We start from the raw sequence: 26,917 nt of genomic DNA, 5'->3' as shown, positions 1-26,917 counted from the left end.
TTGAGTTATGATCTCGGTATAACTTTCAGAGTTTTTAATCACTGCTTTAGTTTGTTGAACATGTCCTAAATCTGTCTTACATCTGCTGAGCTCCTTGTAACCCTATCACCAAAAAGACAAGCCTCAAAAAATGGAAACCAGACAACACTTCAAAACAGTGCGATGGAAAAATCTAATCAAACTGGAAAACGTGCTGACTTCTACAAAACCTGGTCTACATTCATTTACACACTGAAACTCTCATTGCCTGAGTCCCAGTCCAGAGTTAACTAGTGTAAGCTGACGTAACTTGATCACACACACTCTCACACACTCATGTCCTAATCTCCCCATCTCTTACCCTCTACAACTCATCTTTAAACCCTTAAAATAAAAAAAGACTCTGCTTAATATCTAACCTGATGAAGAAATGTTGTTCAACAATCAGCTTGATATTTAAAAAGCAGTGTGTCAGACTTTCACAAATAGTTTTCTAAGGATCTCCCAGAACATCTGGACCTCTCATCTTAAACCTGTTTCTTTGATGTGTTTATGAAACTCTGTCAGGTGTGATCAAAGTCAGAATTAAAGATTAACTTCTCCCTTTTTTCTCACTTTCAAGCTCTTTAGGATTAATTTATTAGGACTTTCTTTTCCTCCTTTTCTTCATTTATCTCCTAACAGTCTCCTTTAGCATCCCATCTTCCTCCAGCAGCAGCACGTCCTCCCTTCAGTCCACTGAGATGTTCCTCTCCCCTCCTCCTGAGCCGCTCCAGCTTTGTCGCTGCACATCTTTCCTCTCAGCGGGGGACTCCTGCCACACCGGCCCTTTGCATTGATGCGCTGCAGCTGTTTCCAAATCCAGCCCTTGATTTTGATCCTCTTCCCTGAGGACGGTCCTGACCTGTGGTCTTTGTGCCTGATGAGTAATTTAGCTGAGATCACCAGCAGACTGGGCGGGAGGGGAACTGTTACTCTTCTTGTTGGGAATTTTTCTGCACGTTTTCTTCCATCAGGATTTTTCTAAAGCTGCAGAATTTGAGGCCTGATTTGCTGCAGTATGCTCAGTTTTTAATGCATACTCCAAAATAGACTAGAAACATTACTGTGTCGCATTTTTAATACAATCATTCAGCGCTAAGGCCCATCACAAAAACCTTTCTCTCATTCAATCTGTTGTGAAAATTCTCAATCCACTCTTAAAAATGCAGTTTAATCCTGCAAAGATACTTTTTTAAAACTCAGTCATGCATTGAATATTTTACAGAACTAAAAGTATAAAATTACTGGGATCAAAAAAAAAAAAAACACAGAAATGCTCTATTGCAGCTGGACTGAACAATTAAAAATACACCTGAGTGGTTTAATCTTAATCTGAGCATCACACCTTCCTACCTTTAAAAGTGCACCTGGTAAAAATGCCTCATCCTTAGACTGTCATATTGTATTTTTTTTTTATGATTTTAATCAGCAAAATAATCAGAACTGTCAGTAAAAGTCTTCAGAAAATGAAGAAATATTCAGTTTGATGTGTGTAAAGTTACATCCCTGCGTCTTGTTTTGATTCTTCATCATTTAATCATTAACACGTTTAATTATTTGAGCACACTCTCAGTTCTACTTTACGCAGGTGTCCTGACTCCTGTCTGAGGAGAGGAGAGGAGAGGAGAAAAGAAAAACAACTTTCAGAGGGGGGGAGCACCTTTTTCACCTTCGCATCCCATGAGCTGATCTCCTGTCTCCCCCTCACTGCGGCTGCACCTTAATCTGCTTTTAATGACCCTGCGGAGGATCCCCGGAGACCCCGTGCTCCTCTGCTCCACAGCTACAGGGACGGCTCCACGGCAGCGTGAGTGTGTGTGAGGGAGTGTGCGAGGGAGTGTGTTCCTACAAAAGGCCTTCAGTCGTTTTGATTTTTCTCAACAAGTGAAGTTCTGTACAGATTTTCAGGATTGCTCAATTTTCTGGAGTAAAACTTATTTTTACGCACAAGCGCAACTTACGCGCAACTTTTTCGTAATCTTTCTAAAACAGTCCCAGGGACTTTTTCTTTAAATCTTTGCAGTTGAAGCAACATGTTTGCTTTTCCTGGCCGAGTTTCTTTCCTTCAGGCTCTCTGTCTCTCCCCTGATAAGCGTAAACTTTGCTATTTATCCCCAAACAAACGCGTTTCTTTGATAGGTTTCCCAGCAGCTCTTTGAAATAAAACAATTACCGCATTCTTTGTGCAATAATTGTCAATCATCCACATGAAATTGATAGGCTTTAAATGGACAGAATAAAAGCTTAAATTGTTTTACAATGGCACAGCTAAGCGGGATGATGTGCCATTGCTGACATGCCCGCGGCTTTACCAGCTCCACATAAAGCCACAGGTTAATGCATAAATAAGCAAATCAAATCCATGCGTTACCCCAATTCAATTCATTTAATTCCTCTTTAATAAAGAAGCGGCCCCACCCCCTGTCCCCCCGCCTTTTACCTCGGATTTGTGCTATGAATGCTATAAATGTAAATCAATCTAGATGAGAAAGAATCGCGTTGAAAGAGCAGCGAAATTTCATCTGGGAAAAGGAGACAAATGTAGGAGGGGCGCGCTCATAAAAAGCAGCTGTTTCACAGTAATCTTTTTTCGTGCCCTGTCACTCACCTTGCCTTTTCACTATCTCTGAAAAAAAAAAGCCTCCGCTATTGTATTTAGTTGCCATATCTTCTTTTTTCCCATTACATAGTCCATATTCGTCCAGAAAGAGGGAGAAAGAGTGAGCACAACTTGCCCATTTTTCGGACAATCCCCTTGTAGTTGATGCACTGAAAAGAGGAGTGCATGGATGTCAAATTGCCTTCAAAACACCATGAAAGATTGATTTGCAGCACTTTTCAGGGCCCTGACATTACTTGGAGGGGAGCTGAATAGGAAACCTGTGAGCCGGGGATGGAATAAAGATGTCCTCTCTGCTGGAAAAGAAGGAAAAACTGCCCATTTAGCCGCAGTCCATCAGGCCCGAAAAATAGGCGAAGAGAGGAAAAACACTATAGAGAAGAAAAAAGAGGAGGAGGGGGGTGTATATACTCATCTAAACGTTGTCACAATACCGAGGAGGGGGCTCCGAACAGCCATGAATATTAAACCGCTTATTCCTCAACAAGGGCTTGAAAAAGTGAGACCACGTCAAAGCAGCTTTGCATTTTTTGCATGTGAACAATACTGAAAAAAAAACGCTTTTTTATTCTTCTGGTTCCCGCGCTAAACTGCGCACAAAAATTACAATTATTACCGAGAATGAATACGAAATGTCTGAGAAGAAAATGAGCGACGAACTCCCAGACTCCATGACCCACTTCTGTGGGAAAGACGTCACTTTATCTAAAATATAAACTTTATTTATGATGATTTTAAACTCTACTTTTTTTTAATTGATCAAGGTGCAGCTTGTGAATAATTTGCATTATTTAAGTGAGAGTCTAAAAAAGTTGAAACAGCGCAATAAAGTTTAAAATTGTGCAGGATTTAGATGCAATAAAATGCCAGGATGCTTTGACAGCCCTGCACAGAAATGTTGCATGACCTAAAAGTGCAGATAATCGTTAAACTGAAGTTTCTTCTTCGTCTCTGCTGGTGTTGCGCATCAGCAGTAGCAGCAGCAGCAGCAGCAGGCAGGTCCACACGGCGAGGGGTGTGTCATTAATAAGTAATTAGACAGGGGTCACACAGCCACTTATATAAAGAGACCCTCCGAGGCAGACAGAGCGCACAGTGAGGTGCAGAGGCGCAGACAGAGGAGCAGCTCACTTCTTCTTCTACTCCTAACATTCTTGCAGCAGCTCTGCTTTTGTTTTTAAAACTTTGATTCTCCTGGTTTCTCGTCCTGCAACATGGGCTCCGTGCTCCCCGCAGACGCTTTAGCTCTCAAGTCTGGATTTAAGTGTCCGAGCCGCGCGCTGTCGGACGTGATCACCTCGGACATCCTGCACAGCTTCCTGTACGGCAGGTGGAGGAACGTGCTGGGAGAACACCTGGCGGAGGAGCGGCACAGCAGCAGCCCCAAGACCGCCTTCACCGCGGAGGTGCTGGCTCAGTCCTTCGTCGGAGGTAAGCATGGCTCTGTGGCTCAGTGTGGGGCTGTTTGGTTTCATTTCAGTCCGGCTGTTTGATTTTATCCTTGTGCGTAAAAATCGTACTCGGTCGAATTTAATGCGTAAAGATGATTTATCCAAATATCGACCAAATAAACATTGTTGTGGCCTGAAATTAAAATATTTAAACTAATTCTTCACGCGACTTAATTAAATTACATCAGCATAAAATTGTTTTTACTTTCCCACTCAGCATTTTTGCGCATTAAATTCGTGACTTTAAATTCTCTATTTCATGTCCAACATCCTCAAGAGTGCACATCCTGAAAAAAGACAAATGAATCCACCTTTGTTCAACTTTTTTTTTTTATTTCTCTGCCGACTGGTTGAATTTTTCTGCCTCTTTTCCTCATTTTTCTGCCTTTCATTCGTCCCATTTAACGCATTAACCCTCTCAGGCCTGTGGGACCTCGCGTTTGGAGGCTTGTTAGGCGTGTAAGCGCCGCTGATTGAAAGACGCAGGGCATTAAATTCATTTGGTTAACTTTGTGCTTGACCTGGGAAAGTTTCCACTTAAACCCCGCGCAGAGAAAGGTTCCCTTTCTTTGAGATGTCCCGGGTTTTTATCCCGCATTCATCAATCTCCGGACAGTCTCTTTTCCTCTCTTGGCAGCTATGGGGCTCCGCAGCTTTTCTCTTTCTCTCTCCTTAAAAGATTTGCTGTTCCTCGCATAATGCACCGTGAAGGCTAAATCTAATGCTATTCATTGCATGTCAACCATCTAATCGCCTTTCCATTTTTTTGTCGCCGAAATTCCTGAGTCTTTTAAACAAGTCCTCGTCTCATTCAGCGCAAATTTATTGCTACAAAGTTCTTAAAAGGATAATGAATTTGGAATTAGCCGTTTTCTTTTCCAGTAAACTTTAATGAATATCACATCTGAAGCATGACAAATCGCTGGACCCTGAGCTATGGAGGACCATTTAACCCCTGCTCGGCGGGCCTCAAATAAAAAAAAATCTTTGATTTTGACATTAAAGAAGCGCGAGTATTTCTCCTTTTTCCCTCTGTGGTGCGAATAAAAATGCTTTCTGAGGGGGTTTCTGCGCCCAACAAAAACTTTCAATTCAAGCAGATAATCGAATTAAACGGAGGATAAAGTGTAGCTTAATATTTCGTGACTGAAATAAGATCCAGTCCATTTACTGCTTTCAGGACTTTTCCTGCTCAACAAGTCGTTGACCACAAAATCTCTGCTTTTCCACATTTCTTTCATTTTTCCTCCTGCACATTTTTAATAATTGAAATAAGATAGTGATGCAAACCCTCAGCTCACGCGTCAAACATTTAAATCTCCTTTTTTTCTCTCTCTGCAGAGGTGCAGAAGTTGTCCAGCCTGGTCCTGCCCACTGAGGTGATCATCGCGCAGAGCTCCATCCCTGGAGAGGGTCTTGGCATCTTCTCAAAGACTTGGATCAAAGCAGGGACTGAGATGGGCCCTTTCACAGGGAGAGTCCTGTCCCCGGAGCACGTGGACCTGCTCAAGAACAACAACCTGATGTGGGAGGTGAGCTGAGATCCAGACTCAGACTTGCAGTAAATGTCAGTTATCCAGAGTGAGAACTTAATGTTTTCTTCTTTACGCGCTCAGGTGTTCAATGAAGACGGCACAGTGAGGTATTTCATCGATGCCAGCCAGGAGGATCAGCGCAGCTGGATGACTTACATCAAGTGCGCGCGGAACGAGCAGGAGCAGAACCTGGAGGTGGTTCAGATCGGCAGCAGCATCTTCTACAAAGCGGTGGAGGTGAGAACTTTGTCCCTGTTCAGCAACATCAAAAAACACAAAGTGTGTGACGCAGGAACCAGGCCGTGAAGTGTCAGAGAGCCTTAGAAGCGCGCCACCTGCTGGCCAAACTGGAAGGTGAATGTGATTTTTCTGCTTGTCTAACTTTTTGCCTTTTTCTCCAGACCATCCCACCGGATCAGGAGCTCCTTGTCTGGTATGGAAACACACACAACACTTTCCTGGGGATCCCTGGAGTTCCAGGAGTGGATGAAGAGCAGCAGAAGAAGCTCAGGAGTGGTGAGTTCACGCACCAGCTGCTGAAGCCTGAACAGAACACACTGATAAACCCGTGGGCCCCGTCTTTAACTGTTTCTATCTTCTCCTTCAGATGATTCCCACTCCTGTGACGGCCCTCCATCCTGCTCCCCTTCCTCCTCCTCTGTCGCCACCATCACAGCCGGCCGCATGCGCTGCGTAATCTGCCACCGCGGCTTCAACTCCCGCAGCAACCTGCGCTCACACATGCGCATCCACACCCTGGACAAACCGTTCGTGTGCCGCTTCTGCAACCGCCGCTTCAGCCAGTCCTCCACGCTGCGGAACCACGTGCGCCTGCACACCGGCGAGCGGCCCTACAAGTGTCACGTGTGTCAGAGCGCCTACTCACAGCTCGCGGGACTCAGAGCGCACCAGAAGAGCGCGCGGCACAAACCGGCGGCGCATGGCGCAGAGGTGTCATCCCAAGTATCCCCTCCTCCTCCTCCTCCACCACAGATTACAGCCATGACCCACCAGCACCAGATGCCCCTCGTGCACCACATCCCCACCATGGTGCTATGATGACGTAGGCACGGGGGGACGGGGATGCAGAACAACGTTGCACTTTAGATTACAGCTGTAGAGGAGAAGTGAAGGAGACAAGTGACCGTGAACATCCTCCAAACACATCAGTGTGCTGCCTTATCTGTGTTTATGTTTCTTTGGCTAACAGATGATCCTGATGCCAGCACAAAGAGGGGTTGACTTTATTTTGGAACACTAAGAAAAACAGTTTTTAAAGTTTTTTTCCCATCAAAATCTCATCTATCTCCCCAGATGAGACTTTCAATCTAAGTTTTTTTTTATTCTGCATCATGTACTCACCAGCTCAGGCGAACACTCCATTCATTCATGCAGAGATGTGAACATTAAGACATAAAGAGACTCATTCCAGCTGCATCAGTCCACACTGTAAACTCAATCTGTCACTTTGACCTTGCACAGACTGTAAACTACGAGATTGTGTCATTGTAAAATTGTATCGTATGCTACTGTATATGTGAATCTAAATACATTTGTGTTTTCCTCTATTCTAAATAAATATGATATATTACATACATATGATGCTGAGTGTGTTTTTTTCTGACTCTACTGCTCCACAGAGACCTTTGCAGCATGGAGGCCCTCTACGACAACAATCCAGAGGAATCTAAAAGTGAGAAAGGTCAGGGTCTCCGAGAGAGATCATTAGTTGCTAACTTTAATCAGACATTAAGAATCAAAGTTGAGATTACAAGTGTTCAGTGGCGTGCACAGACTTTTCAAGGGCAGGGGCAAAAGAAAAAAAAGAGGAAAATATAGCGGGTTTTCACCATTGAAAATGGAAATAGTTCTGTATCTTGTTTGACGGCACTTTAGCACATGTATTTGCGCAATTGCCTTCTGCAAATAATCCTATTTTCAATAGCAAAGAGAGCAGTTTAATGTGTTTTTCCAATCAGGAGAGCACTTTAAACCAATTTAGGCTCCCAGGAGGGTTCTATAGCATGTGAGCAAGTGTTTTTGCCTCCAAAAGAGAAAAAATTTACTATGTTTTGAACTGCTAAAGGGGCATTTCAGTTTTATTTTTCTACTCAAGATGGCAAATTAGTGGGGCTGGGACGCTATGCTCACGATTTCATTCTATTAGGATTTTTGGGGTGCGATTTTTCGTTATGTGATTTTAAGTTTACTTTTTTAACATCAGACCATGTGAAAAAATTAAATGATGATGGTAATGTCTACGGGCTACATCAGGAGCCATATTTTCCCATGAAATACACATCATGTGAGTCAGAGAGAAACATGTCTCCCTCTGCTGGAGAAAAGTGGTAACTTTTTTCCAATCCAGTTTATAAACAAAAACTGAAATGAAGAGTTTGAATTTGAAAAAACAAAATCAGTTTGTTAACCAAGAATCCTGATTTTGATATTATCAAACAAAAAATCCTAATTTATCAATTTTTGTTTTTTTTTCTCCCATCCCTACAGTTTAGCGTGCATTTTGTCTCCCAAAAGGGCACATGAGAATGTGGTTTTGCCTCCAAAAAGGGCCATTTAGCAGGTTTTAAAAGCCAATTTAGCGTGGGTTTTTTTCCACCTAAGGTGCAGTTCAGTGTGTTTTGTCAATCAGGAGAGCACTTTAGTGTGTTTTGGTTCCCAAGCAGGCACTCTAGCACATGTTTTTCAACAACTGCCCCCTCGCTCCCGTGCACACCTCTATTAGTGTCAGAGAAAAGAGAGAGGGAAACAGGAACTCAGTTTGTCAGTCTGAGCCTACAGCAGTCAGTAACTCAGAGCCTGATCCAGCTCTAACTACTAGATTTAACAAAAAGTGGAGTATTTTTCATTTATTTTTATTTAACCAGGTTAGTCTTGTTGAGATCAGGAGATCTCTTTTTTTTTAAGGGAGACCTGAACAAGAATGGCAGCATCACACAGTTACAGGCAGCAGTCACACAGACTCAGTGCAGTTCAGATTAATTAGGGAGTCATCAATTAAAAACAGTGACATTCAGAAAGTCTGTATTCCAGCTTCCAGCTCATCACTGCAGATTTAAAAACATTCAGGGACACAAAGTTTTGCATTGGGTGATCATAGAGGAAACACTGTGGCTGTTGTGGTAATCAAATGTTTTGGCTAACCTAGATTAGTTTAAAGCAATCTAACCTTCATGTCAAGTATTGGTCAACACCAGGTGCTCAAAATTTTTCAACATTAATATTTTAACAAAACTTTATGGTCATTATGGCCTGAAGTGCACTTTAGGCCCCTGTGGCAAAGCCTAAGCTTTAGTCCCCTTACATTACTTTTATACTTTAAGTAGTTTTGAAATCAGTACGTTTACACTTTTACTTAAGCAAAAAACTCATCCATACTTTAACTTCTCCAAAAGTCTTTTAAAACCCTACTATCCATATTTCTACTTGAGTAATGAATGTGAATATGTCTGACGCCTCTGTTAGAGACTCTGCTAGCTGGAGCTCTCTGAGATAGGACGATGTAATACTATGAAGAGCTTTGAATGTCAGAGAAAGGATTTTAAATTATAAATCCTCTTATTGTGAAAACATTCTGATGGTCTGCCAAGTATTCATGCTCTTCTTAAACTGATTTTATTCTTACTGATGTAGAAAACAGTCAGCTGAAGAGAATGGGCTCCTGCAATAGTTCTTTCTGCCACATGATGGCACCAAACACAACAGAAAAAAGTCTCATGAGGGTAAAGTTGTACTAAACTTCAGTGAAATGATCGCAGCAGCCTGTTTTATCAGTAAGCAGGATTTATTCAGAGTGTTGAACATTTTACAGCTTCATCAAACATATTGTTCCAGAGATTTCCTGCTTCTCTGTCCGTCTGCTGCTGCTCCCCTCTGCTGTCAGACATCATCCTGCTTCATGAACAGAAGTTTTCAGACGAGTCGTCATTAAAAGAAAAGCAGAGCAGTCGCAGATGCTGCAGGTTGTTTACATTTAGAGATTCTTCTGGGTGGAATTATGCTGGGATTTGACTTTTAGATGTTTCCTCACTGGACACCGTCCACACTTTCTGACCTGCACAGTGAGAAAAAAGGACATGAGGTTAATCCACAGAACATGAGGAAATCTTTAAAATACATCTCATCCAAATTAAACTGTACCATTACACTGATAGAGTCATCCTGTCCTGTCCTTCTTTGAGCAGCAGCCACAGCATGAAGCTATCCACTCAGCAGCACGGCTCAGAGCTGGAGGAAAACAAGGATCTCTCTGTTATCTGTTTGTAGTATCAACCACAAGTTGATGTTCCACTCACACATTGTTGTGCCAGCAACCTGATAGCACCCATATCAGGTTTGATACGCTCCATTTAGCTTACACCTTCCTAGTACAACCTTTATCCTGTCTTTCATTAAAAAATAAAGAATATTTCAACACAGAGAATAAGTATGTTAATGTTAAAAAAGGCAGTTCTTCAGTTATGAAGCTGTATATGAAAGCCTTTTCCATACGTGTCTGCCTAAAAACTGTAATTTGTCAGAGTTTGAACACTCACCAGAAAAGAGAAGTCACAGCATTGTTGTTGTTGCTTTTTTCTCTCTAGTCCAGCTGCTCCTCTGTTCCCATGAGGTGAGGATAAAGGTGTTTGTTGTGCCCTGACTCACACAGACGCTTGTACTCCACAAACTGATGCAACCTTTCCTGTGACATCAGTGAACTGAAGACTCCACACTAATAAAGGAGTTCAAGTGGTACCTCTGTGTGTCTCTTGCATTATTTAGTCTGAAAGATGACACAGCAGCAGGCTTATTTTCTTACTGACCTCTTGTAGACTTCTAGACTTGTTTTGCAACTCTCAGCTGCCCCCTCCTGGCCTTTGGAAAGGATGCTCACTTGAAAACTGCAAGACCCAGAGGCCACATCATGCGCTCCTTAATAATGTTGTCTGGTTTGGTGATGGCCAAAGTGAAGGTCAGAATACCTTAGGAGTAGGGCTGAACAATTAATCGATTTTAAACCGACATCGCAATATAACAGAGTGCAATTTTCAAATCGCAGAGTCTGCAATTTAGAAAAATAAAATTTAAAAAAAGCTTCGTGTACACAGACCTGGAGGGGACAAAGTAACTTGTGCTCCTTCTTCCTTAAAACAAGCAAAAGTGAAAATGCTGTTTTTTTCTGGTAAAAATATTACACTCTTCAAGGCTTGAAGTTAAATCAATCTGTCAATATTCTTCTGTGATCGTGATAGTTAAATGAAGATATATCATTGGTATCAATTTATGCTTAGATCTATTTCATGTCATCATAACATATAGGCCTGGCCTTCATAGGATAGAATGGTATAGAATGATTTATTAATTGTTTTTAGTAAATAATGCAAAAGACCCCCCCCCCCATAAATTAATCAATTAATTAATTAGTTAATTAATTAATTAATTAATTAATTAATTAATTAAAATAAAATAAATTAAAAAAAGATAAAAAATAAAAATAAAAATCAATGCTAAATCGCAAGCCCAATATTGGTCCAAATAAATCACAATTAGATTATTTTCCCAAATCGTTCAGCCCTACCTAGGAGGTCGTAAAATGCCTTTCAAGACTTTTTAAAAATTCTTTTTGCATATTTCTTCAATTATTATAGCTAAGTTTGATATAATGCACTCTTTCTGACTTTTTCTTTTAACAGCAGAAAAATTAAGGAAACATGGCAATTTAAGCACATCAGTAGTTAATATTTACATCAGCTCAAAACAGGTACCTTAAGCCTTTTCTAAATCAATGACCTGCCATTGCTGACTCTAGTACGGTACATGTGAGGTATAATGATGAGATACCAATTCATAGAAATGGGATCACACTCCATTATAATTTCATTTTTCTTTTTTTTTCTTTCTTTTTTTCTTTGGCAAAAATAGACTTCCATAAAATATCGGCCAAACTTCGGCTGTAGTGTTTACAATATACACAAACACAAAACACAATCAGTGTGTGTGTCAGGAAGTCGTCATCTCTTTGAATTAATTTTAAAGTTTTAAAGGTGAGAAATAAATCAAAGGGCTACGTTATGATGCCTTTTGTCTGTTTGTTTTTGTTTTGCCCATAGATATATAAAAAAACATATAAGAAAAGGTTCGTCTTAAAGTAAAACGGAGTAGATCGGGATGTTTTGCTCGATCGATGACGCCGCTCTCTGTTGGTTGAGTCTGATCGATTCACCGCTGTTGTCATCTTTTGGTGGTTAGCCGTCGGAGCTAACTAGCCGCTTGATTTTCTCCCCATCAAACTTTGATCCATCAGGTGGGTCACAGTTTATGTCAGCTACCTTGTACCGCGCCAGGGTGATTAAGTATTGCAGTGCATGCATTATTCTTACAGATCCTCGTTTGTCATAAATGTTTTTAGGTGTTTCGGGAGTAAAAAGTTGAAAACAAATGTCAGCTAACAGCTAGCTAGTTGAAGTTAGCTAGCGTAACGTTAGCTTGTTTCATATATAGAGCAAACAGCAGCTGTAAAATATGTTTTATCTTTATATGTGGTCAACAAAACGTCAAACAATCTTTTAGTTATCAGAAAAATCCCGTGTCTCGATAATGCTCGGTGTGTTCGCACGAAGGCTGTAGACTGTTTTTAATGTCAACACTTGTTTTCAGCCTCACGCAGCGACAAAAATGTCCATGTCATCTCCTCACGATCTTTTTCCTGAGGGGAAACTGCTTTCATGTACCTCTCTAGAGTTTTAGCAATGCTTAATTCATACAAAGTGAAGTTCTTGTTGAAACATTAGTCTTACACGGTAGAGTAATCTTGTTATTGAGGATCTGCCACGCTGACAGGTCTATGTTTCTGCGTCTGAAACGACAATAAATCTGTTCTTTACAGAGATCTGTACAACTCTGACAAAAAGCGAGTTCACTGTGACAACATACAGATGATTATATGTTACATACAGCAGGAGACCTGAACACAGCTCTGTGCTGTTAGTGCTGGTTTTGTGTAACAGCTTACAGCTGTCAAGCTCAAATTAGTTCCAGCCAAGGTGGGGTCAAGTTATTTATGGATTAACAGAAAATATAATTCCTTAGTTTTGGATTAACATATTTTCTTATGTGAATGAAGAAGTATGTGTTTTTTTCTTTGAGCTGAGGCTGAAAGAGTTGAGGAAAAAAGTTTGTTGTTACCAATAGTAACATACACAGTGCTATATTCTGACAGTGTGAGAGATTTTCCTATGAAAATGTTACCAGACATTTAAGAAACAAAGGATTTATATTTTAACTTTACATGATACCTGCGCTTTGGTATCAGCTCATACCCAATCTGATCCAATCTGTTTTCAGCATTGATTCAACATTCTCCTTTCCTTAATATGAGGATGAGACTGTGAATTGTGTTTTTACAACCTCAGACTTTCTATGGGTGGGTATAGGTATCGGAATGTGGTGCTGTTTGATTTTACGTGAATCAGTGCTCTGGAATTTGTTCAGGGTCTTAAAAGGGACCTAATTCAGTACCCATCCTTAGTCAGAGTTGTTGGTGAAACAGGCATGAGACATCTTCAAACTAGGGATGTCCTGATATTACATTTTCACTTCCGATAAGATACCGATACTGCAGCATTGAGTATTGGCCGATACCGATACCGATACTGATATCAATCCGATACAATATCAGCACTAAACATGCATACTTTTATTACTTATTTTGTAGTATGTCTGTCATGTTAGAAAAGGCTTAATTAAGTGATATTATTCAAACAAAGAACAGTAATCAGCAACAGTAGGTATGAGGAAAAACTGACCCATTTATTATTAACTAATGGGTCACAGAAATTTTAACATTAAACATAGAAAATACTAGCAATTGAATAAAATAAAGAATAAATTAGAAGACCCAGAAAATAACCTAAATTAATCAAATAAAAACAGCAGGAGCGGAGTCTGGAATGGACTGATTATATCGGAGATTTTAGATGCATTCCGATATGATACCGATATTTGTTTTTTTGCTGATATCGGACCAATATCTGATATCAATATCGGACTGGGACACCTCTACTACAAACTGCTGAGCTGCTGTATTTAACTTCTTTCATGACATTTTAACTCTGTTGATCAAAAAATTGCACAGACTTAGGTCAGAACTGAGCTGAATAGCTCTGCCCTTGGGATCGGCACTTTGTCACAATATCCAATTTAGACTTTTAACTCTGTGTTGGACCAATACCAGGATCAGATCGGTGTATGTCAAAGACAAACAGTCCCAAATTGTGTCTTTTTTATGCTGCACATACTTGATGGAGAACAAAATTAACAGCTGTTTGAAGTCCTGGGGCCAGTACTGGTGATGGTGGTGACGATGATGCAGCATAAAATTATGTACAGTGCTGCTGATCTAAATGTATTAATCAATTATAGACAGTTTTTTTTATGTAAATGCCCTTGGGCAGCAGATTCATGGAGTATGGCACAAATATCATTCTCTGTATTCACTGTTGCATCTTTGCTTTGAGATGTAGGGATCTTCAGTTTCTCACTCAAATCTGGAGTCAGTGCACTCTAAGTATCCCTATTTAAAAAAAAAAAGGTCTTGGGCAATGATTGACTCACTGATGGTGACTGTGTTAGGTTTGGTTTGTGCGTAATTGTGAGGACCCCTTTCCTTTCCTTTCCAACTATTAGATAATAAAATAAGAGATACTTATCCAGCAACTTATTTGAGTCAGATCACAGTTCAGGTTTGCTCATGTGTGTGTGTTCATGTTGGATCTGAGTACACCTGAATGAATTCACCGTGTAGGTTTTCATCTGGAATACCAGCTTCACAGCGCTGTAGTTTTACTTGTCAGATTTGAACTGTAGTGTTGGACAAAAGGGGTTTTCAGAATTAAGACATTAAACTGATGAATGTGTTCATCGTGACCGTAGTTAACAGACTTACTGAATCTGAGCATTACCAGACATGCTGAAAAAGTCATATGGTTCTCTGAATAGTAGCACGTCTGTTGGTCAGTCGCCCCTGGACTTATTTCACATTTTCATGAGAGATCCCAGAGTTTTTGAAGATTTCCACTCAGCTAAGCTTCAATGAACCAACCTAACATGAGTTTGCTTCATTAAAACAGGAGCAGAAAAGAAATGAGGTGAAAGAGTCTAAGTTTTCTTTGAGGTGTTAATGTCGCTGTCATTCATCATCATGTTCCTGTGGCGTGTGTGTTTGTGGTCTGCAGGATGTTAGTATGGAGTGTGTCCCAGTTCTGCCGGACAGCCTGGTGTTGGAGATCTTCCTGCGTCTGCCCCATGACGCGGTGCTGAGAGCTGGTCTGACCTGCAGGCAGTGGCTCGCCGTCTCCAGAGATGAGTTCCTTTGGAGGGAGCTGTTCTACAGCTACTACCGCATCCCCCGCTCTGTGCCCAGACACCCAGGTCAGTTAGAATAACCTCCAACTCTTTCACTCAGTATCATAACAACACGCTGATTTAAAGCAGGTTTGTTTGAATTTGTTGGAATAACCCTTTAATGTCACTCTGTGCAGCGGCGGTGTCGTGGTACAGGGAGTTTAGGCGTCTGTTCGACTGTATCCCCTGTGTGGAGGTTCAGACGCTGAGAGAGCACACAGACCAAGTCCTGCACCTGGCTTTCTCTCACAGGGGTCACAGGTTCTCCTCCTGCTCCAAGGACTGCACCGTGAAGGTGGGTTGAAAAGATTTTACTTTGATGTGATCTCCAGTTTATGCTAGCCTGTGATGTGACCGTATTCAGTATTTGGTGACATTCTTTGGACCCTGTGTTTACGAATGTTCTGAAAGTTGATGGAAATTGTGTCGTAGCATTAGCAGCACCTCTTATCGTTGAAGTTTGGTTAAGATCCTTTTTAGTCTGTGATCATGTGTTTAAAATGACAAGTGTGTGAGTGTGTAAAAAGTTGGACTGTTTCCTGTTTTGTTTGTGCAGCTTTGGGACACTGAGCGTCAGGATGGCAGCATCTCACTGGTGCACAGCTCCAGCATGCGTCAGTTTAACTGGGGCTACACCCAGTTCTCCCAGTTCAACGCAGATGACACCCTGCTGCTGGTGTCTGGGGTCTACCTGGGCCCACATCACTCCTCATCTGGGGAAATCGCCGTCATCAGTCTGGGTAGGAAACAAACATCCCACACGACGAGTGTACGTCATCAGTTCCTGTTGATGGTTCTCAAAAAAGGAGCTTTTTGACGGTTTCACACTCAGTTTGAGGTTTTGTGAGATTTTCCTTTTGTTATCAACAGTTCCATCAGTAGGTGTGAGGAATAAGCTGTCAGAGCAGATAATAAGATAACAGTGTGGTGGAAAATTTTAGGCAAACACAGTGAAAGTTCACAGCACCATAAACTGAAACTACAAACAAAGTAGGGCTGCAGCTATCCAATATTTTAGTATTCAAAGTATTCTACTAAAAATCCCATCCATTAATCGAGTAATCAGATAAAATACATTTTTGTTTAGTTAAAGAGCAGTTATTTTTCAAATGAAACTTTTCTCTTTAAGAAATAGAATTTTCTGATACAGCATGTCAATAAGAGCACTTGCTTTGGTAACTCCAAAATTTGTAAACACACTTTGACACATTTTTTTATGCCTTGTACATCTCATCAAATGTTGTGGACCCAAATGGCACCCGTTTCTTAGAATGACCCATTAGTCTCCAAACTCCAGAAAAGAAGCTAGATTTGTTGCTAGTTGCTATTTTGTATAAGAGGTAGCTTGAGGGGTCTGAAAACTCTCTTAATATGGCCTCAGCTCTATTTGAAATACCACTCTTTGATCTTTTTTAAAATTAAACAATTCCTCGAGGCGGAGAAAATTACTCGAGTATTTTTTGTAATCGAGTACCTCGAATCATTCAAGGAATCGTTTCAGCTCTAAAACAAAGCCTTTCGTTTAACATAGCGCCTCTTTCAGACATTTTCAGATCACTGCAGAACATTAATCCTTCACTTAAAATTGAATCATCTTAGCGATGTGAGGCTACCTCATGTTTGAATGTTCACTTATGAACACAGTTTGTGATTCATAAAAATCAAGTCTGCACAAAAGCAGTCAGACAAAACCCAAGCTGGGATTTCAACACCGATCTGTGAGTTGTGTAAATAAAAACTAGCATGTGTCTGTGTCCTCACCTTACAGAGAACTACACGCTGTTGTCACGAGTGAGGAACAAGCCCTACGATGTTTTCGGCTGCTGGCTGAATGAGACCCACCTGATCTCTGGGAACCTGCACTGGATCGGGAACATGACGTCGTGCTCTGTGCTCTGGCTCAACAAAGCCTTCCAGGTGAGACCAGATGAGGAAGCTGACTGGTTCTGTCTTGTCATTGAATGTCTTTTTGTTGTCTGACTGCAGAAGGACAGACCATGTTGAATTTTGAGGCTGAATGATGTCTTTGATATAGTTTAAAATGAAAACAGAGAGAAATTAGCCCTACTTTCTGAGATATTTCTAAGATACAGGATCCTTTATGTAAAACTCTTCAAATTTCTTAAACCTGGGAGCTTCAGGATCTGAATTAAGGGAAAATATTTGTAGATATATGAAATAAAACAAGCTTTCAGCACTTTAATATTTCCTTTTCTGTACAGGATGTTGAGTCTGAGAACGTCAACGTCGTAAAGCGCCTTTTCAAGATCCAGAACATCAACGCCAGCACCATCCGCACGGTGATGGTGGCCCACTGCCGTCGCCACGACAACCCAGACTTGCTGCTGGACTACGAGGCTCAGTCTCAGGCTCGACGGCAGCAGGGTCAGCAGCAGCACCACCACCAGCCTCTCCTCTTTGACTTAGGAACCTCGGGGAGTGAAGAGGAAGAGGAGGACGAAGAGGACGAGGAGCGTCAGAGGGAAGCAAAGTGTTGCCTTCCGACCGCCCGCATTCCCCAGCCCACCTTCTCCGGCCTGGAGCACGTCATACAGGTGAGCCAGGTGTCAGCCTCAAAGATTTGATTCAAATACAGAGATTCTCTTTTTTGGGTTTTCATTCTTCCTCTTTTGTTTTCTTTCATGGTGTCAGAGTCGTAAATCAGTCGGGGCCACAGAGCTGGCGATTGAGACGAAGGTGGCTCAGATGATGAGCCGAGCGTACACGGCTCCTGCCACTGACCTCATCACGTCATCTGAGTCTGGGGACGGAGAGGACAAAACGTACTTACTCTTCACCACCGGCAGCCTTACGTACTCCCCTCACCAGATCGGTAAGACGCCGTCCTGCTGCTACAAACGAGCTTAAATGTGCAGATAGATTCCTCCTCTCATATCAGGCGCTGTTTTTCAGGTATTAAGCGAATCAAGCCTGATCAGATGACCACGTCTGGTCCTGTTCTTGGGGAGGAGCGGAGTTCAGACGAGTTCTTTGATTCCTTAGATCACGTCATCGACATCCATGGACACATTATTGGAATGGGCCTTTCTCCAGACCATCGGTGAGTCGAGTCAGACACTTCACAACAAAAATAAAGACCAGGGGTGGAACGGTTTATGGCTCTTATCACAGTTTTCATTCTGTTTGGTGTACATTGTTGTTGTTTTTAACACCCCAGATTACCAAATACCCTAATATTCCACCATTAACAGATTATTTTAAATCAATTCTGTAATGTATAGGCATAAAAAAACTGAAAGAATGAGGCTGTTTCCATTTCAAACATCATTAAAGCTGAATGAGACATAGCTTGTTTCAACATGCCAACTCCTCAGTAAGGAAAGTCACTATTGGCTGTCCCAGAAGTCACGAAAAGTCACTAAATGACACTGCTGTCTAGTTTGCATAATAATCTATTTGCATGTAATTGCCATGGACTCTGTTGGAGAGAGAAATAAGGTGGAAGAGACAGAAAGCAGGTAAATCACAACATAAATATGTTCACAACTACAAATTAACTTTCTTCTGTCCATTCTTGTTTTTTTATGCCTAAATATCAACCCTCTTCCTTTATTTGGGCTGGGGACCAGCAGAAGTGTCCATAATGAGACACACTTCTCACTCACAGGAGACTGTCTCTGTGTTTTGGATAGAGGAGGGGCTCACGTTAGCACATGCTGCCCATTGAGGAGATCAAAACACGCTTTAACCCCAGATTCTCCAAACTCCAGAAAAGTCCCAAGAATTGTCTCATTAAAAAAAACTAAGCAGAGGGGTCTGAAAAGTTATTAAATGTAGCGACAAAGTCTCGTAAGTTGGCAACTCTCAGTCGTGGTTTTATCCTCCACTTTCTTACACCGTCTTCAGAGCTCACACTGAATCTAAAGAGCTCCGTGACAGCAGAACAACACAACGCAACAGGTGCATCCTCTAACTCTGTCTTCTCTGCTCGTCATGTAAACAACACACACGCCTCCCCACAACTGTTCCACTGTATCCTTCACCTCATGTTGCGAATGCGTATGATCGAAGCTACATACTTGCTTCAAACTGAGCTGAAAATGAAGAGAAAAGAAAAACACGACCCAAACGAAGTAAACGCGCCCCAAACCGAGTGAGGAAAACCGATCGGTTCAGATTTTTTTCATAAACTGTTCCATCCCTACTAAAGACCCATACACTGAAATCAGAGGTCACAGAAGTTTCAGTTGAAACTTTGCAGTTTTCTTAAAGGAGCAATCCATAATTTCCTTCTTTACAAATATCATGTACCTTAATCCACTCCAGGTGCATTTTGTTGGTAGAATGATGCTAACTGTTTTAATCTGTGTTTTAAGAGGAGAAAAAATATTGGGGTAGGTGCATGTTGGTATTGTTAGAGGACTCATCTCCGCCTGTGCTGGCAAAATCAAATGGTTTGAAGTCGCAGCTTTTTTATTGTTGCAGTTTTACTTCACAACTGCAGCTGGTGAAGAAAAAAAAAGACTCAGATGTTACAGATAAAGGAACTACTGCGAGAAAAGACTGACGTTTGTGCACCCCTGGTCACAAAATAACAGTGATGAACCTCTGAGGGACGTCTGGTGACAGATAAGGCCTTGTCAGCGAGCAGTGTTGGGTGTTGTCTGCTTCTTGTTTCCTGAAGGCTGAAGAGGTTACAACAGCCAAAGAGTTTTCACACCAAATAAGGAGATGCTGAGTGTGTGAAGGTTGCTACAATTTGCCCTGTTTGCTGAAATAAGAGTTTCCACAATCCTCATTGTGAGAACAATAGGGGGCACCAGGGAGACAGAATACAGACTAAAAAAGCACAACACCCCCCCTTTAATGACCACTGTGATGCTCCCTCTTTAACGTTCAGCATCACATCAGGTTTTCAGTGTAAATCCACAACATGTGACGTCAGCAGAAATCTGTTCTGGGTTTAACTCTGACTCCTCTTGGATCAGGTACCTTTATGTGAACAGCCGGGCTTGGCCTGCCGGCTGTGTGATCCCAGACCCCATGTCGCCTCCCCCCATCGCAGAGGAGATAGACCTGCATGTGATCGACCTGAAGAGTCTGAGAGAGGAGAGGAGGAGTCTGCGCGCCCACCGAGCCTTCACGCCTAACGACGAGTGCTTCTTCATCTTCCTCGACGTCAGCAGAGACTTTGTAGCCAGGTGGGTGGAGTTTGACTTCAGTTTTACACACATCAAACATATGTTACTTAATTTAGTAACAGCTGCTAAAATAACATTACTGTTCATGTCTTCACAAAGTTTTGTTCAGTGCAGTATCACAAAGCTGCTTTGATGGCTCTTGAACCCCAGAAATGTTCTCAAAAAATAACTTCAATTGAATTTTATTTTTATCAGCAGGTCAGAAAGATCTGTAGTAACTCGTGTAGCAAACACAGACAGAAGACTTCCAGTCTCTGAACTGACATTAAGCAATAAACGCAGCTTTACGTGGCTCAAACTTCTCCACAGATAAGCCTGTTTGTCCTGTAGTTGGTAATGATTACTGAGTGACATTAAAGAGTCTTGGAGAGTTTCCAAAAATTGAAGAATGACCAAAAAAGAGACCAAAGATCATTGATATCATTTGATAGATGCTTCTTTTTGACAGTGTGAAAAACTATTTATTGAGTTTGAATTTTGAGAATCTGTAAACTTTAGTAGTGATGGAGTTTTTCCATTTTGAATCCAGTCACAGGGAGTTTTAGTTTGATCGTTCTGACTTTGTTCAGCGGCCTGTGCACACAGACAGAACTCTGGACTTACTGTCCCTATTTGTTTGATGAGCCCTGATGTTTAACAGGAAACCATTTAAAGATGGACGTTCAAAGGACGCCTGAGGACAGCCTGTCCAACACATTTATTTTTATCAGCTCTGTTTGACGATTCTTTTTAGTTTTTGTTAGATCTCAAAAATGCACAGCACAAAACTTTTATCTAAGTGAGTGTTTATTTTCTTTATAAGTGAAAATTGTCTGATTTGACTCAGCATGGGCCACGTCTAGAAAAATGTCTTATTTCACGATATTAAAGGACAAAAATAAGGCATTAAGATTTCAGGTTTTTACAGTGTATCAAATGCACAGATTGAAAAATCCTTTATCCAGTTGATTTTGTTATTTTTGTTATAATAAACTTCTGGGACCTTGGTCTGAAATCACACAGCATGTTGTTAAATCCACATGTAGATTTTTACAACATGATGGCGGACACAATAAAGGGCCTTAAAAGTTTTATTGAATTAGATACATGTCTGAACACTGTGTCTAATCTACAAAATGTAGCTGATGGTAGGAATTTTTTGTTGTTGTTGTGGATAAATTTATTAGTCCACGTGACTTTTCACAGCACCAGTATCTGATTATTTAGGTTCAGTTTCATTTCTCTCCTCTCTGTTTCTATTAAGTATAAATCTATTATTTTTGCAAAGCAAAGAAACCAATCTGTTGTTAAGTGTTTAGTAGTACATACATAAATCCACAGATGTGCACACCAACAAGGAATGGCCTCCTGTTCTATGAGCACAAGCTGAGCTGAAAACAATTGAGGAAGCTTTTGATTTCCTTTCCTGAGTAAATGCCTCCTCAGCCCTTTTTTGGCACCTTTTGCTCCATTTCACCTGTGCTCACAGAGGATGACAGTCTCCAATCAGACAACTGTAACACCCAACGTTTGGCCTATTTTGCAATAAAATAAGTCTTTTTATTAGAGATAGATTAGATTATTATTAGAGATAGCCGATACAGATACTGATGCCAATCATTTGTAGTCAAGGAGGCCGATAACTGATATTTGATGCAAAAATTAATTTGCAGTCAAAGTGAAAATATTGTTGTCAAATTTTTTATTAAAGTTTATTTAACAGCTCACAGGCTTAGCAGCATGTTTTATAAAGTTAAATTAAAACTTAAAAAAGAAATAGCTAAAGTTTTCCACAGTAAATAAAGTTTTCCAAAGTTTCAATGCAACTCCAATAGCTGTAATAACTGCACTGCTGATTGGCTGTTTTCCAAGCCATGGCTCTGCTTGTAACCAATCGGATGGTACAGTGGGTGGGACAAAGCTGAGGACTGAGTAGTGACTGCAGACAGCAGAGCAGCTGCATCAGAGCTGCAACCACGCAGTTTTAATTTTGTTTCTTATCAGCCATCGGATTAAAAAAAAGGCAGATGCCGACATTTCTCAAAATGCCAAATATCGGCCCCGATAATCAGCCCAGAGTGTAATCAGTCTGTCCCTACTTTTTATCCACTGCAGTTGTTATGAAACCACAACACTTCTAAACAGAAGACACTGCTCCTCTCCTGGGTACATGTTCTTCTCAAGCATCAATAGTCACTCCTTTTTTTATTTCTGCCTGAAAATGGCTTTTTACACTTCACCGTCTTCTTAAAGAAAATGATCTGAAGCGATCAGTGAGTAATACGTGACAAGGAAAGTATTTCAAACCTCTTCTGAAGCTATACCTGAGTAAACTGCTGCAATTTATCTTCTGTTAGTGTGAAAAGGTTTAAAAAAGTCTTAAATTTGTTTGAAAAAGTCCATAGGAAGCCTGTTACATTTTTCTTGATGCCATGTACTCAGTGACAGAAGTGTCACTTCTTTAACCTCAGATGTTTCAGTTCATCTTGTCCTGAGTCACTCTTCAGTTGTGCATTGCTTTCATTCATAAATTTTATCACCTCTGACCGGATCACTTACTACAAATTCTCTGGAGCTGCGTTCCCACATGACTCACCCCAGTTTCTCACAGACATGTTCTCTGCAGGGCTGGCATGAGAAAATCTTGGGGAAAAACTTGGCTGTTTGTCGGCTCAGGAAACTTCAGGTTGAAGAGTTTAGTGTGAACACAGATTTAATGTTTTTTAATTTTCAGCAGAGAAAGTAATCTGTGTAGTAATCCACAAAGTTGATCAGACGTTGCAGCTGTGGTGGGAGTGTACAGATGTTTCCCTGTGAGTGCTTCACTGACTCATCTCTCCTGCTTGTAGTGGAGCAGAGGACAAGCACGGCTACATCTGGGACCGTCACTACAACATCTGTCTGGCCCGTCTGGCTCATGATGACGTGGTGAACTCGGTGGCGTTCAGCCCCGCTGACCAGGAGCTGCTGCTGTCCGCCAGCGACGACTCCACCATCAAGGTGTGGCGCTCACCACACATGGTCCGCCTGGCTCAGACCTCCCCTCGCCAGCCGAGGATCTGCAGCCTCCTGTCGTCTTTGCTGAACAGAAACAAGAACTCGATGTCTGCCAGCAGCGTGAACGGAAAACCATGAGCCAGGTTTGATACGTGCAGCGGGAGGGAGAGGGCGGGAAAAGTCTGACCTTTTCCTCTGTGGTGTGAATAGAATATACATACACTCCATGTATATGTACAGCGTGGTAACAGTTGGTGCTTTTACTTGAGCTCACAGTGTTGCGACACACAGAAGTGCTCGTTGACTTCAGCTGAAGGAGACGGTTTGTGAAACGACTCAGGGTTAGACACTAGAGGGCGCCAGAGCACCAGCACACAGACAGGAAGTAGCACAGATGAGCGCTGTCCACAGGAGTGATGTGAGTTTTTATCACACGTAGAGGTAGAGTCCACACCAAAACGCACAAGACAGACACTAAACATGCCCCTGTAGAGACTGGCGTTGTCTGTTTTTATTTGTCTGAGCGGGTCAGACGGGAGCGTGGACCTGAGGTGTAAATGTGTGAAAGTGCTCTGCAGAGATGAAACCTGAAGTCCTGCTCCTCAGAGGCAGAACGCTGAGAAAAAAGTGTCATTTCTTATTTATGAACAGCCGATGTCTTGAGTCACAGATCCTGTTCCCGGAGAGTAAAAAAGGGAAGCTGCTTCTCCTGCAGTCTGCCTGCTTAAGCTTCATCCCAGCACACCCTGAAACTCCTCTAAACATGGAGTCCGTTAATCTACAACACTTGCTGAAGCTCGACGGTTGACAGAAAAAAAGTTTGTGTAGCTGTTATTTGGACCTATAAACGTAGAAAAGTATTTTATCACCTTCACCTCCTTTAATTTGACGCTTCAGGATTAATTTCACCTCCTGGATGTTTTTTTAACCCATGTTTGGTCTTTCCCTGTCATTACATGTTACAGGGAGTTTGCATCAGTAAAGTGTTATGTGCATGGATTTGTTAGACCTGCACAGAGCTCTGTCTTCATCTGCAGATATCTTAAAAAAAAGATGATCCAGCACCACTCTTACCTTAAAACAATCCCTGTTTGTGTTATTTTCTATGATATGAAACATGTTTTCAGCATGTTATATATTTACAAACTTTAGATGCACTTAAAGCTACAGTGTGCATGTTTTTGTGCTTGTGACAAAGTAAAGAGGGCCCCTTAATGTTACATTTGAGAACTAAAAGAGATGATATTATGTTTAATGAATGCATTCAATCCTTTTTTTTTTAATTTAAAGGTACAGTACGTCATATTTGGTAGAATTCAACCAAGTGATTTGATGAATACACCAGATTTGTATCCGTTCCGTTTCACTTCCTATGTCAATAGTGAGCCTCTCCTCATCCTGAATGACTCATTTTGACGTTTTTTTGTCGTAGTAAAGCTAAATATCATCTGGTTTTGACCCGGTTTGTTTTATTTTGAAAGTCACTAGGTGTTGTAAAGTTGATTTATGGGCACAGCTACCCATCTCGCTTAAAAATGAAAGTCTGTTGGATGGGACCTGCTGGAGCTGTGACGGAGTGGATCCAGTGTGAGTTGACACATGGGGTTCAATAGAAACCTGTCAGAGCCGGACCAGGGATGCCTCTGGTGTAATTTGGCTGGTATGTGTTTCAGTCCGGAATCTGACTGCTCGTCATCACTAGATTTTTCTGCGTGCTGTACCTTTAAGGGGATGCCTTATGGGTCGAAAGATTTTTGCCACACTTTGATTCAATGAAAGAACAAAAAAGAAAACTCCACAGAAATTTCCAGCCATCCCGTGACAGTCAAACTCATGACTGAGACTCAACACTTACGGGTGATACCTCCCAGATGATTTTTGATCTCCATTCACATCATAAAATCCTAAAAACTTTAAAGAAGAGTGACGATTCGATGTTTGAGCCTGATTTATTTTACTTTTTCTTAAAGTATGAATATTTGTGTGAACCAGGGTTCCCCCTACAATCCCATCGTACATGTAATCCCCTCGACCTCGGTCTTAAAGCGCAGACGTCTCCATGAGAACAAAACTAAAACAGCTCGTCCGAAACAAATCATGACATTTTGTGTCACAGCTCAAACAGAAAAAGATTCAGGTACTTTTACCTGTTTGCTCATTCAATACTAAAGCCTGCTGTGACTGACTAAACTCTAAATATTTGTAAATGATTTGCATGTCCATTTGTGAGAAATTCTGTGTGAATGTCTTTGGTTGTTTGTCGCCACCTGTAGATCAATGTTTTCCACATTTTTTCTAAGTGTGATGAGTCATTAACTTTGTCTTGGTTTCCTTTTCTGACTTTCTGATCTGTTTTGACTGTAGCTGCATCTTTTTAATCATGTTTCTGTCAGCCTCTCTTTTTGTTTTCATACACCCCTGAAATAAAAAAAACATGCCATGAAAGTCTAAAGTGTGATTTCTTTCGTCACAGTTTGAATGTGAAGGTTTAACTTCAGTTTTATACATAGCAACATGAATTTCTTCTCCTGAAACCTGGAAGAAAAAAAGTGGTACAATTTCTGATTTACATACAACATAACTGTCATAACTGTCTTGGTTGAAAGTAGCATGCTTTAAGTTTTTTTTCATAAACATTTTGAATTTCTTTTTAAATTGAATGTCCTTTGCTGGGGACAGTAGGACTTCCTTAAACGGAAAAATGGTCTTTCTTTGTCATCTTTTCAACAGTTTTAAAGGGAGAAACAGGAGTTTTTTGTGGTTAAAATCAAACATATATAATTTACTATCCAGAAGTTAGCTTGTAGCAGTTGTAGCTTGTTTGCCCTCCCTTTCCAGGTGTACACGTCATCAAATCTGATAAAAAAAAAAATTGCAAACTTAAAACCTTACTTCAACTGAGCCATTTATGTGTATGCATGTGCGTGTGTGTGTATTGATGGGTTATTGAAGGTCAATTCGTGAGTATGTCACTCCTCTGTCCACTGAAGTACAGGGGTGGCCAACCTGCGGCTCGTGAGCCACATGTGGCTCTTTGCCTTTCTGTTTCGGCTCTTCCATCCACTATATAGTTATGAGTAACGGTTTGCCGATCAATCTAAAATACTGATATACTGATGCCGAAGTTGGGATCAGTGTTGATCAATATTTGGGTGATAAGATTAATCCTTAAGTTTCATTTTCTCTTCTCTACATGTGCTCCTCTCAATAGCTAATGTGCTCATAGATAGATAGATAGATAGATAGATAGATAGATAGATAGATAGATAGATAGATAGATAGATAGATAGATAGATTAATTGATTGATGGAACTTTGTCTCTTCTGCAGTTGAACAGGCATTTGTCTATGAAACAGCTCCATATACGAGTTTAAACACACTTATAAACTTGACAATTCTCGCTTTGCGTTTGTAAGACCACGTGTGTGGTGTGGCTCTTTGTAGTACCACGCTGATTTTTGTGGCTCTTGGTCTCTGACTGGTTGGCCACCCCTGATCTAGCAAGTCCCCACGCCCACCATGGAGGACATTGGAAAAATGTTGTCTCAAGTAAGTAAAGACAAAGTATGACATCAAAACTTCTCATATACAACTTAAACACTTGTGATTTAAGAAACATCCAGTATTTACCTTAAAAAGCACAGCATTTGCATAAATCTGATAACTTTCTTTTCTTACGCTCATTCAGTGACTGGTTAGGTGGCCATTTGGGAAAGACAGATCTTTTGTTTCATTAGATAAACTCTCACAATT

General features: G+C 41.1%; 2 protein-coding genes and 1 long non-coding RNA gene across 3 annotated transcripts; 2 read left to right on the top strand and 1 right to left on the bottom strand.

Annotated features, from left to right (window-relative positions):
* Positions 1 to 3,746: 3,746 nt before the first annotated feature.
* Positions 3,747 to 7,161, top strand: LOC141805560 (PR domain zinc finger protein 12-like). Its single transcript, XM_074690672.1, has 5 exons — positions 3,747 to 4,072; positions 5,434 to 5,624; positions 5,709 to 5,864; positions 6,029 to 6,143; positions 6,235 to 7,161. Exons 1-5 carry the CDS (start codon positions 3,856 to 3,858, stop codon positions 6,684 to 6,686), a joined length of 1,131 nt encoding a protein of 376 aa, XP_074546773.1. The 5' UTR covers positions 3,747 to 3,855; the 3' UTR covers positions 6,687 to 7,161.
* Positions 7,162 to 9,446: 2,285 nt separating this feature from the next.
* Positions 9,447 to 10,410, bottom strand: LOC141805001 (uncharacterized). Its single transcript, XR_012599682.1, has 3 exons — positions 10,181 to 10,410; positions 9,786 to 9,872; positions 9,447 to 9,699 (listed from the first exon to the last, which is right to left on the bottom strand). It is a non-coding gene; the product is annotated as an uncharacterized LOC141805001 (long non-coding RNA).
* A 1,413-nt stretch (positions 10,411 to 11,823) lies between these two features.
* On the top strand, positions 11,824 to 25,622 carry fbxw5 (F-box and WD repeat domain containing 5). Its single transcript, XM_074690992.1, has 10 exons — positions 11,824 to 11,928; positions 14,858 to 15,053; positions 15,164 to 15,321; positions 15,583 to 15,766; positions 16,795 to 16,943; positions 17,249 to 17,581; positions 17,679 to 17,859; positions 17,940 to 18,087; positions 19,976 to 20,188; positions 23,017 to 25,622. Exons 2-10 carry the CDS (start codon positions 14,867 to 14,869, stop codon positions 23,300 to 23,302), a joined length of 1,839 nt encoding a protein of 612 aa, XP_074547093.1. The 5' UTR covers positions 11,824 to 11,928; positions 14,858 to 14,866; the 3' UTR covers positions 23,303 to 25,622.
* The last annotated feature ends 1,295 nt before the right edge of the window (positions 25,623 to 26,917 follow it).

This window comes from Halichoeres trimaculatus, unplaced genomic scaffold (assembly GCF_033239565.1).
Source record: "Halichoeres trimaculatus isolate MK-OKI-2021-1 unplaced genomic scaffold, fHalTri1.1 fHalTri1_scaffold_16, whole genome shotgun sequence".
Classification (NCBI taxonomy): domain Eukaryota; kingdom Metazoa; phylum Chordata; class Actinopteri; order Labriformes; family Labridae; genus Halichoeres; species Halichoeres trimaculatus.
This window is presented reverse-complemented; position numbering and strand designations above follow the sequence as displayed.